Source organism: Aphelocoma coerulescens, chromosome 7, assembly GCF_041296385.1.
Source record: "Aphelocoma coerulescens isolate FSJ_1873_10779 chromosome 7, UR_Acoe_1.0, whole genome shotgun sequence".
Classification (NCBI taxonomy): Eukaryota; Metazoa; Chordata; class Aves; order Passeriformes; family Corvidae; genus Aphelocoma; species Aphelocoma coerulescens.
Window position 1 is genome coordinate 9,836,079 of NC_091021.1, and position 11,936 is coordinate 9,848,014.

At 54.9% G+C, this 11,936-nt stretch overlaps 1 protein-coding gene across 1 annotated transcript; it reads right to left on the reverse strand.

Moving 5' to 3' along the window:
• Window positions 1-6,347: 6,347 nt before the first annotated feature.
• On the reverse strand, window positions 6,348-11,456 carry LOC138113324 (maestro heat-like repeat-containing protein family member 7). The gene is made up of 15 exons (XM_069021481.1): window positions 11,318-11,456; window positions 11,004-11,067; window positions 10,741-10,891; window positions 10,410-10,558; window positions 9,944-10,091; window positions 9,511-9,698; window positions 9,284-9,421; window positions 8,892-9,006; window positions 8,611-8,748; window positions 8,226-8,402; window positions 7,937-8,092; window positions 7,676-7,777; window positions 7,202-7,304; window positions 6,881-6,937; window positions 6,348-6,592 (listed from the first exon to the last, which is right to left on the reverse strand). The coding sequence occupies exons 1-15, from the start codon at window positions 11,454-11,456 to the stop codon at window positions 6,393-6,395; spliced, it is 2,025 nt and encodes a 674-aa protein (XP_068877582.1). The 3' UTR covers window positions 6,348-6,392.
• Window positions 11,457-11,936: the final 480 nt, after the last annotated feature.

The window sequence follows — 11,936 nt, forward strand, 5'->3', positions numbered from 1 at the left end:
CAACAGCTGGATTGATTTTATTTCCTGCAAACTCCTCCTTCTGCCAGTAGTCTAAAACCATGCGATGCTGGAAAATCGCATTCTGCCGTCGTGTGGATTGGTCATCCACAAGGTCAAGGGTTGCAGCCATCTGGTTAGTTATTGTCTCCAAGATGGCTTGCAGTCATATTATCCACTTCAAATTACAGATAGGTTCTCTGGCCCGTGATACCAATTCCCTAGGGTTCCATGTAGCCGGTCCATAATGTTGTATAATTCTCTCAGGTGGCCACTCATCATCTCCCCATCTTTGGGAGCTTCCCTTAGTTAGGGAGGTGTCAAGACACCATTTTTCTCTGACCAAATCCTCATATATTTTGACTCTGAGCCCCGTCCCGGCTTTGTGACAGCAAAAAGAACAGGGGCCTGATATAGCCTGTGTAACATATTCCTGACCAGTGTGGAGGCAACCTTCGGTAAGCATGTTGGCCACCAATCCAATGATGACCTTCCAAGGGCCATGTTTCGGTAGCAAAAGGGCCTTCCCAACTTTTTGTCATCAACTGTTGGGTCAAAATATAACTTGTTCCCTGGACCTAACGGACCTCCAAAAATAGTTGCTTCACCATAAGAGTCACAATATTTGCATTTCCAAATTCCCGGGTGGGGTTTCCATCTGTAGTCACACCCCTGCTCTGTTTTGTTAGAGTCGGACCAGAACTCCTTGAAAAGGGTTCGAGTTCCATTCTGATGTAGCCACTTGCACTGATAATCATGGACAACATGTGTTTTACTTGTGAAATTGTCTCGGGGGCAACTTAAAAATAGGTGGTCAAAGAACAGATTCCTCCCCACGGCTTTACAGCCTTCGAAATCCCTTTGGTAACTGTGGTAGGGACACCTTACCCAACTACCACTGGTGAGCTTAACATGTGTTTGATTCTATCTACCTTGGTATTTGGAACAATCATAAGGAGGGCAATCCTAGTGGTCCAACAATCAAAACCCAAAGTCCTTTCACAAACACTTTCTCCCACTCGAACCCCATGTCCTTATGTCCGATTACGGCAGTAGATGCCTTTCCCGGAAAGGCGTAATCGCCAATGATTGAGGTCCAGAAGCCTGTTCCTCTGTGTACATGGCTTCGTTCACTGACACACCACTTAGGTGATAATGGTTGGGCTATCTGTCACGGCCCAATCTTTGGCTCTGCCTGGGCTCCTGCAGACCCAGGAGTTGCTGAGGTTAAAGGTGGTTGCCACTGTTTCCCCTAAGGATACAAATCCATTTTCCCAGGTCACAATTTGATCCCAATGATAACACAAAATTAAAAATACCAACAGTAGTCTCATTGTTTTAGTCCTTTCTGTCCTCCACAAAGGTTGGTTCCTCAGCCCAGGCACCGTGGATAGTATCCTTTTCTGAAGGGGCTGTTGCGGTAAACAGGCAGGTTCAGGCATGCAGGGTCTGCAAGATAAAATCCTGTACCATCTAGTTATTCTTGCAAATAACATTTTGTTGTGGGGACATATTCCCTTCTTTTTTTGCCCGGGTCTTGTGATCAGAATGGCGTTGTCCTTTCCTACTGCTATTACCTCAGCCGGTTCAGGAGGGCCATTAGGCCCTTGGACCCGTATTTTAATTCCATCATTCAAGCTGGTAGATCCAAACCCTCTGTCTCCACGAATGGTGGTGACTTGAGGTGGATCCCCTTTTTTCACAATTTTCCTGTCTCCAATTGTCCTTTTACAGTGTTTCCAGATCCTGATGACTATGCCCGTTGACAGGGGTGCTTTAAAGAACACAGACACCAAGAGAAAGAATGGTCCTATTTACTATGAACAGTAAGGAGACACAACAGTAAAATGATACATTTTATAAAACAGTAAGTTTACTACGTGCTTGGCTTTAGTGACAAGCAAAAACAAGCAAGGTAATGCACCTAAGTATTACTATACGAGAGAAAGGAGAGAGAGTTAGAAAGATGCATCACCAATTGCCTAAATACTTTACCATCACCCAGAGTCCACAGTCGCTGGGGAGCCCTGTTTCACAGCAAGGATCTGGAGAACCCTTCCCAGCAATTGGGAAAATCCTACACGCTGCATCCACCCGTAGGTGAGATTTCAGGTTTGCCCAAAACGGCGTCCGGCTTTTAAAGGCACAACTCAGCAAGTCAAAGTGACTTGACTACATTTTTAGCACAGAAGCACCTGGATCTGATGGCAGACTTCACAACCAGCCAGGGCCACAACTTGGCCAGAACTCAGACCTGGGCAGGGAGGGTTTTCCCCTCCAATACCCTACAAACAACCCTCTAGTCATGTCAGTTGGGAAAGTTTCTTAAAAGGATACATTTCTCGCTCATAACTACACAAGGTTACGTGAAAGTTTCTAAAGCAGCCTCTTTGGTGTTAAACACCTAGCATTAAGAGTCCTTGTCATCTCTTTTTAGCTAAATAATACGGATGGTGTTACTTACAGAGTGCCCGGGATCCGTCTTGTAACTCAACTCTGGCAGGAACAAGGTGACTGACTGCCTGGGGGCTGCTTATGGCCTCTGACACCCAGTTCCTCAGGGCTTCCCACCACCCCAGCCCCTCAGGGGCCTCCTGTTCCCTCGTAGCCTCCAGCCACCCACTCCCTCACACATCCCCTCGTGCCTTCCTGTGGCTGTTGCCGAGGCGGACATAAAAGCCACACCAGTCGTAATCCATAGTCGAGAAAGGTAGAAAGATTTTTTATTTTCTCTACTGCTGTTCTTACACCTCTTCACAGTGGCTGTGGCCTAATTTAAGATTGGCTGCTTAGCAAACAATGACAAGGCTGCCTAACAAACAATGACCATTCAGGCAGTAAACAATCAGCTATACAAGCAAAAGTATCGTTGCTTCATATTGTCCACAAGGTCTTCCTTGTACACTCTCAGTGTCCCACAAGAAGAACATCCTCCCCTCATGTCCAGGACCATCTTCTCTTATTAATTGTCTTCTTGGACTTCTCTGTGGGTTTTTCTAAAGCTGCAAAATTTCACTGTAATATTCTCATGGGTAAACTCTGACTGGTTTCAGGTCTGACTCTGTGAGATTGTCAGTCCAGCTGTCAATCTCCTCAGGTCCCCCTTTTTTGAATTACAAAGGCAGCGCTTATGCACTTTTGCAGGGCCCTTTGCAAAAAAAGACAATAAACACGGCACACTGAGCAGGATGCAAAAAAATAACCCATAGGATCAGGCATCTGGTTTTGAGCCGATTTTTGACCCATCCTGCAATTTGCCAATTGCCAAACTACCTATTGAGCCAATCAGATTCTGATTCTTCCCGCAATTTTGACACGCTTGTTTGTAATTCCTTAATGTGGGCATGAATAGATTTTGAATGATCAGACAAATTCATACAACACATTCCATCGAAATCCTCACATCCATGTCCATGGTACTAGTAACAAAAAATCAATGGCAGCTCTATTTTGCAGTGTAGCATGCCTTACTGAACCAACACCTGTTAATAATCCAGCTAAAGCAAGCAAAGTGGCATTAGTCTGCCAAGCTAACCAACATCCTAACTTGTTTAACAGTCCCAGTGCTTTAGCAGATGCTATTTGAGGAGAAAAGAAGGAAACAGCCCATCAAGTATCTGATGGCCAAAATTTGGTGGTGTCATTGCAATCAGGGGCAAATGCATGGATGCTGTGTTTTCCCCTCCATGGTTTATGCTGTAAAATCATGGATGTGTCAGGTGTTAACAGTGAGAGTCGTCCTAAGTTGCAAGGACCTCCCCTGATATGGGATGGAATTGCAGCCCATGCTCGGTCTCTGCAAATAAAAAACACCCCTGGGGGCAAAGCTAGAGGAACAGTAGTAGAGTGTGAAATATGTGGTGAACTATAATTGCACCAGGCACTTTCATTTGCAGATATGGGTTGGTTAGGAGAAACATCCCATACTTCGGACTGATCAGACCCAGAATAATTAAACTTAACACAAAAAGTCCGTTTTCACAGATCCTAAAAGCTCTATTTCTTGTGGCTCAAGAGTTGCAGGGGCAAGGTACGAAACCCACTGATCCCAAGCATCAGCGTGATTGTGTGATTGTAAAAGCTTGCAAACTGTCCTAGGCTTTGGCCAGTCCTCTACTGGCAAGCCAACAAGGCAGGTAGAAAAAGGACTGTCAGGAGCAGCAGTGGCTAAGCACGGAGTATCTTGCCCTGTCACATTGGCCAGGGTAACCCACACGTTGGTTCTCGGCTGACTGACAGGCCAAGCAGAAACAGCAGGCACTAAGCTCAGCAAAACTGACAAGGACCATACTGGCACCTGCATTTTTCTGTTATTCGTTGACATTTGCACTCCAGTGCATCCCAGTGCAAGCCAACACCCCTGGATCGCAGGGATATACAGTGCAATAGAGTCCTCCTTGGTCACCGGTGCTCGATGCTCTCTCTGGTCGGAGGTAGCCCGAACCACGCTGCCAAGGTCATCAGCCTGTGTTGCTGTTACCCTCAGCATCTGGCCGAACAGGCAGTGGGATATTCTGCTGCAAATCGGGACACACACACCTTGCTGGCACCCACCGTGCTCCAGTACCTGTGGAAACACAAGCGTATCCACGCCCCCACATGACAAGGTCCCAGGGGCCTTCCCACTGGCTGGTAAGCAAATTCCTTACCCATACTTTAGCTCGAGGCAAATGTATTTCACTGGTGGACTGCAAGGAATAAAAATGATTTAAAATGGAGGGATTGTTTGAATCAGACGGTATTGCCAAGTGATTTATGGTATTTACAGCTTTCAAAAGTTGGGACTGTGGGGTTTCCCCTTCCATTCTCCCTTTTTGTTTTCCTAAAACAGTTTTAAGTGTGTGATGAGCACATTCAACAACAGCTTGACCAGTGGGAGAAGGAGGAATACCAAATTTGTGAGAGATGCCCCACAAACGTAAGAAATTCCTAACTTTCTGAGAGGCGTAGGCCGGCCCATTGTCAGTTTTCACGCAGGCAGGGACGCCTAAAGCAGCAAAGGCTTCCTGCCAGGGCAAAATTACATCACGGGCCTTTTCTCCAGCATGAGCAGAAGCCCATAGAACAGAGGAAAAGGTGTCAATGGATACATGTACATATTTAAAATGACCAGATTCTGAAATGTGTGTAACATCAGTCTGACAAAGCTGTAGGGCCAAAAGACCACAGGTTCACACCTGAAACCAGTCCGAGTTTACCCATGAGAATATTACAGTGAAATTTTGCAGCTTTAGAAAAACCCACAGAGAAGGCCAAGAAGATAATTAATAAGAGAAGATGTCCTGGACATGAGGGGAGGATGTTCTTCTTGTGGGACACTGAGAGTGTACAAGGAAGAACTTGTGGATAATATGTAGCAACGATACTTTTGCTTGTATAGCTGATTGTTTACTGCCTGAATGGTCATTGTTTGTTAGGCAGCCTTGTCATTGTTTGCTAAGCAGCCAATCTTAAATTAGGCCACAGCCACTGTGAAGAGGTGTAAGGACAGCAGTAGAGAAAATAAAAAATCTTTCTACCTTTCTCGACTATGGATTACGACTGGTGTGGCTTTTATGTCCGCCTCGGCAACAGCCACATGTGGTGACCCCGAGACGTGATTCAAAGAGCCTGCCTGGAGAGCAGAAAGCCTGTGTGGAGAGCAGGGGACGTGGATTCAACGGGAAGGAGAGTAGCAAAGAGAGCTACCAAGATCTAGATCGGACTGCAACCTTTTAAAGGTGAGCCCGTTGATAACAAAATGGGAGCAGATGCATCCCAAGAGGATGACTAGTGTGGCTTTTATGTTTGCCTCAACAACAGCGACACCTTCCCACTGCCTTGTCCCTTCAGGGCCTCCGCAGCACCTCATCCCTTCACGGCCTCCCACCGCCCCGTCCCTTCAGGGTCTCCCCCAGCCCAGCCAACCTGCCCGGCAGCGGCACAGCCCCGACAGAGCTCCAGAGGAGCTGGGTCAAGAGGCACCTCGGAGCCCTCAGCAATCCAGCCAGCAACACGCAAGCAGGAGGACACAGATGGTGGTTCCTGCCTGGGACAGGGCTTGTGGCCATCTCCAGGCACCAGTCCCACAGGGATCCCCGCAGCTCCGGCCCCTGCCCACCCGCTCTGTCGGCAGCGTTAAGGCTCCAGCACAACCACCAAAGGCCAAGGGGCTTTTCTGGCCATTTTCTTCCACGTTGCAGCCCTGGGCAACTTGCTGAGCACAAGCAGCTTTTTTCCCTCTTCCCCTACGTCCTGCGGACACCGGGCACCAAAAGAAAGCTCCTGGGAGTCTGTGTATTGTAACACATTCTATATTTACATGCTAAGGAAAACGTAAAGAAGAAAAGAACAATCTTCAAGAAAAGAAAAATCCCTGAAGGCTCAGGTGGCCCCGCCAGACAGAACCTCCCAGATCAGCTCTCCGCAGAGCTCCAGCAGTGCAGCCAGCCACAGCCCCACAGACGAGGCCGTGTCTTGCATGCCCTGCGGAGTCGATCTCGGAGCTTCTGGAAGATGGAGTACGGAGGTCTCTTTGCTGCTCTGAGGATGTCCAATGCTTGAGCTGCCAGCCTTGAGACAGCAGGGCTGATGTCATCTGTCATGTCTTCAAGGGCTGGAAGAGAGAGGAACAGAGCCACGGTCAGAGCCCAGATCTGTGGGGACACGAGGAAGTGCCCCTGGCCAGGGCCATCCCACCCACTCTTGCCATGGCCAGGAGGGAGCAGGAGCCAACGGGAACAGCCGGAAGGTGCTGGCCACCGATCCCCACATGTCCCTGAAACCTCTCTGTGCTCTGCCCACGCCGCCCCTCGTCCGCACAGGGAGCAGAGCCCTCCGCAGCCGGGCAGGGATTGCAGCTCCCCCCGCCAGCCCCCGCTGACAGCCCGCTGCCCTCACTCACCCTCACAGATGAGCTGGAGCTCTTCCTTCTGCCGCCTCAGGTGCCGCCCGGCGATCCCTGGGAACACAGAGCCTGTCACGGCCCCAAGCAGCACAACTGCCCCACACGGGCGCTGCCAGCCCTGTGGCCACACGCCCTCCTCCCCGGCGGGGCTCAGCCCGGGCCCCTGCCACATCCTGACGCCCGAGGGCACGGCTGCGGGAGGGCGGCAGCACCCACGGCCCCGGGCCCGGCTCCCGCTGCAGCCGGGGCAGCAGCCGGGCTGGGGCCGAGCTGCGGCGGGGCGGGGAGGCAGGGAGGGGCCCCGGCCTCGGGGCTCACCAATGAACCTGACGGCCGCCTCTCGTAGGGCCGTCTGTGGGCTCCGCAGGTACGGCAGGGCCCGGCGCAGGTGCTCGGCCGCTCGGCTCCTGTCCTCTGCCAGCTGCAGAGAGGGCACGGAGGGAAGGCTTGGCGCGGGCTCTGCCCCTCGGCCGGGCGCTCCCTGCGCCCAGCACTGGCTTCCCCTGCCCGCACAGCCCCGAGGCCCGGCCGGCCGCCCCTTTGGAGGGGGCAGAGGGCCGGGTACTGCCGGGGGAGCCGCAGTTTTACCCCGCCCCACAGCCCAGCTGGGTCGGCGCTCCATGGGCACCCACCCGGCTCGGGGCCAGAGAAGCCTGGGGAAGAGCTCCTGGGGAAGGGAGCAGCGTGTGGGGCGCAGGCTGGAGCCCCTGGGTGCAGCACTGGGCAGGGCCACAGCTGCCAGCCCCACACACGGGGCCCCGGGGGCTTCTCCAGGCTGCGGTTGGGGCTTACCAGGCCCTCGCCAAACCTCCATGTCTGATCCAGCTGCAGCATCTGTTCAAGATCCCTCCTCTTCAGGAATCTGGCAGCACAAAGCAGCGTTTCCCGAGAAACCTGGAGAGCAGCAGAGAGCCAGAGGTGGCACCAGAGCCCAGGGCACAGGACCAGCATCCCTGTGCCAAGGCCAGGGGGAAGCTGCAGTCCACGAGGCGCCAGAGCAGGAGGCAGCCGAGCCTGCTCCCAGGCTGCCACCAGCAGCCCATGAGCCCTTACCTCTGCCACGCGCTGGCTCTCATCATGGCAGTGAAAAGAGAGTGGGAGCAGGCTCTGGCGCACGTGTGACTTGAGGGCCTTTTTTCTCTTTCGCATTATTAAATCCATCACTTCTCGGAAGACATACATGGAGCACATCTGCACCTGGCTATCATCCTGTATAAAAGGAAGAAGCAAGGGCCTCAGCATCGGCTGCTCCAGGCCCACCTGGGCACAGGCCTGAAAATCCACAGGGCACAAAGTGTCCGGACAGCACCCAGTGGCCGTGGCTGGGGGCACAGAGCCTTACGTTGTCAAAGAGTGGCACAAGAGGCTCAGCCAACTGCAGGGCGACGCGGCCGGGTAGCGGGTGGGCATTAGCCAAGAACAAACGGCTGAGTACAATGATGCTCATCCTAACCACACCGCTATCATTTTCCCGCACGAACTCCACGAGGCTTTCAGTCAGGCTCCACATTTTTTCAGCCTGCATGGAACACAAGTCTGGGCAACCCCACCCTGCTGCTGCCGGGCCCAGATGCCAAAGGCCTGTCCCGAAACACGCGGTCAGCTGAGGTGGGAGGGAGGAGAGCTGGGAGCAGCTGCCTCAGCTGCTGAAGCCCAGCCAAGCCCAAGGGGCTGCGTTCCCCAGCCCCATGCTGCCAGTGGATCTTCAGCCACTGCTCCCTTCTCACCAGCGAGGGATCATTGCTGAGCACCATGAGGCCACTGAGCGCCAGGCGACGCCTCTCCCTGCACTCGCTCCGCAGGTTCTTTAACATGATCTCCAGGACGCTGTCACCGCATTTACTCAAGTCCAGATACTCCAGGACCTGAAAGGCACAGGGCAGTGACAGGGGACCCGGGTGGCAGGAGCCCAGAAGTGCACAGGGCTTGGCCCAAGCAGCAGCATCGGGCACGGGCACTGTCCCAGGCGGCTGCAGCTGCAAGAGGCAGCGCTGGCCATCAGGCTCACCTCAACGAAGAAGGCCAGCGTGAGCAGATACCAGCGTGGCCGCCTCCTCCTGAGCAGCCTGAGCAGGTGCAAGGCGATGCGGGAACACAAGTGGGGCAAGCCACTGCGCATCTCCCTGGCAGGGGGAAAAAGGCACCAAGACCCTGAGCTGGACGGGCAGACCTCTCCCAGGACTGACTCACAGAGGTCTGATCTTTCCCCAGCACCCTGCGAGGGGACGTGGGCCCTTTGGGAGGCGGCCGCTCCTGGGCACCCTCCTCTCCCAGCCTTTTGCAGTCTGCTCGGCCATCCCTCGGTGACAAGGCCCCCTCGCCCACAACCACGGGGACTGTGTGGGGCACGCCGGGCACAGGGCACAAATGCCAGGGGCGGCGGGGAGGAGGGCGTCTCACCTGGCCAGCAGACCCACTGCATAGTGCTGTGTGTCAGGACAGAGCAGTGTGTCCCAGCCATGCTGGCGCTCCATGGCCACCACCACATCCTCATACTCCAGCCGACGGAGCAGGGCCTCCAGGGTCTGCACTACAAACCTGTGTGCAGAGCAAAGCCCAGGTCAGGCTGAGAGCACTGGCTCCTGCTCTGGGGACATGGGAGGGACAGGATGACTGGGATGGAGCACCTGTTGGGATTGGTGGGAAGGCGGTGTTCCTTCCGGCATGCTCTCCAGAAAGTATTAACCTTCTGTGGCATCTGTTCTGTGCTGAAGAACACTTGGAAGAGCAGATGCACAAAGAGACAAGGGAAATACAACATCGCTTCTTGTGGCCAGCAGGGCCCCTGGAGGATCTTCCACATCACCAGAGTTGCCTGCAAAGGACAAATCCCCCTGAGACAGCACTCAGTGCCCAGGTGTCCCTGTGGCAGGGCCAGAGCATGGAAGGGAGAGGCCAGGGGAGATGCAGGGGGAGCACCGGGCCTGGTGCCTCTGAACCTGCCCCTAGCCCAGGTTTCAGCCCAGCGCCCGAGGCAGGGAGATGCAGGGTGGGAAGAGGATGGAGAGCTGCTGGAGAGGCGACCTGGAGGGTGAGCAAAGGCCAGTTCTAGAAACTCACAGCCAAGGCAAAGACATCCGTGTTGTCCCCATCGGAGGTGTGTGTTATGTGCTCTGGCCAGTTGCTCAGCACTTCGAGGAGTATCAGCACCACCAGCCTCGCAGTCCTTCTCGAGGACAAGATCGTGCTCCACATGGTTGTAGCAGCTCTGTGGGGTCAGAGCTTTTTGTAAGGGGGGTGTCCGCCACAGCACCGTGGCCTGGGCAGCTGCAGGGACCTGAGCTGGCTGTCAGCCCTGCCTCTGCCCACGGCCCCTCACTGGCAGCACGCAGGCAGCCCAGCCCTGTGGGGACAGGCCCCTGAGGGGCAGGGAGGGAGCATGGCAGCAGGCTCAGGGGCTGACATGCCAGGGCTGGGAAATGGAGGAGCCACAGGGCCCTTGAAGTCTCTGTCAGACACCTGGGACAGGCTCCACAGGGTGATGGGCTGGTGAGTCCTGAGCCCTCTGTGCACATGGGCCCCATACCTGTCACATGAAGGAGCCACACGCAGGAGAGTGATCACCACATCAGTGGGTTGTGCGTCGGTCAGCTCCAGAAGGGTATTGTCCAGCTTGTGCTCGCCAGACTCATTGGCCATGAGCCAGCGGTGGATGTACCTCACCATGGCGGGCACCTGGAGAAGGCACGGGGAGAGTTGGAAGCTGCCAGAGGGAGTAATGTCCCCAGCTTCTCCAGAGAGCTGCTTCCCTTCCCACCACACTGGGATGGCCTCAAAGGCTTAAAGTGACCAGCAGGCGTGGCTTGGGAGGCCATGCAGTTCCTGGGAGGATCGAACCCTGGCCACAGGCTGCTTACTTGCTCTGGACAGGGGACACCCTTATTCACAAGCAAATCCAGCATGGAGGTGCTGGCGTCAGTGTTGGAGATGTCCCCGTTTTCCACGGACCCAGTGCCCATGACGCTGGTCTCTTCCTGCCAAATGCACTTGATGAATTTGCAAATCATCAGCAGGAGAACGAAGGGCAGGAAGAGAGGGACGTTCCATGGAGAGCTCCAACGCGCTGCTCGGCTGAGCAGCGACAGCAGGCCCAGCCCAGGTGGGGATGGCTGCAGGTACCTGCGCTGCTCTGCTGAAGCGGCCACGGGCGGGGTCCTGCTCTTGTGTCTGGTCCGTGGCTGCATCTGGCAAAGAGCGAGCGCGGCCAGAGCTGAGGGGCTGCGGGAGAGGCCGGAGAACACAGCCCAGCCCTGCGCTCCCCAGGCAGGGACAGCCCCGGGGTGCCAAGGGGATGGAGCACGGCTGCCGGGAGGGCAGCCCTGGACCCTGTTCCGTCCTGGCCCTGGGCATGTCCCCAGGGAATGGGATGGGCTGGGATGGGATGTGGTCAACCTGGCTGCAGGCACCAGCCCTGGGCCCAGCTCTGCCACTCACCATCCTGCAGCAGCTGGAACTGTTCCACTAGTCCAGACTCTTGAGCTGGGACAGCTCCAGGGCCTTCTTCCTCCTCCTTCACCCAGGCCAGCTTGGGCACCCTCAGGGGTCTCTGCTCCATGTCACAGACTGGATTCATGTCTACTTGCAGGACAGATGACTTGGAAAAGCTTCGAGTCAGCAAGTCCTGCAGTCGTGCCTTGAAGGCACCTGCGACAGAGAAGCCTCAGAAAGGCTACAGGACTGCAAGTCCTGCTCTCTGGTCTCGAGGGCTCCTGACACAATGACAGGAGACTCCTCGTCAAGGATTCAGGTCACCAAATCCCACGGTCTGGCCTCAAGGGCACCAGCCGCAGGGATGGGAGATGCCTCAGGAAAGCTCTGAGTCACCAAGTCCCGCAGTCCGGCCGCGAGGCCAGATGCAGGACTAACGCCTCGGAACAGCTGCGGGTCAGCAGCGAACGAGCTGGCTGTGCGGGGACTCCTCACAGCACCACTCACGCCCGTCCTGCCCCGTCGCGTGCACCGAGCACTGTGGCGTGGCCGCGTCGCCGCCAGCACCTATGTCAGCACGTGTCACAAAGGGCCCTGGGACACCCTGTTCTGTTGCATTCCATGG

Bases quoted from the DNA above. Each gene is read 5' to 3' on its own strand.
- LOC138113324 (XM_069021481.1), bottom strand. From the start codon at position 11,456: ATGAATCCAGTCTGTGACATGGAGCAGAGACCCCTGAGGGTGCCCAAG. The intron at 10,892-11,003 runs GGTACCTGCAGC...CGTTCTCCTGCT, and splicing joins CGCTTCAGCAGAGCAGCGCA to GATGATTTGCAAATTCATCA. The intron at 7,778-7,936 runs GTAAGGGCTCAT...GCTGCTCTCCAG, and splicing joins AGAGCCAGCGCGTGGCAGAG to GTTTCTCGGGAAACGCTGCT.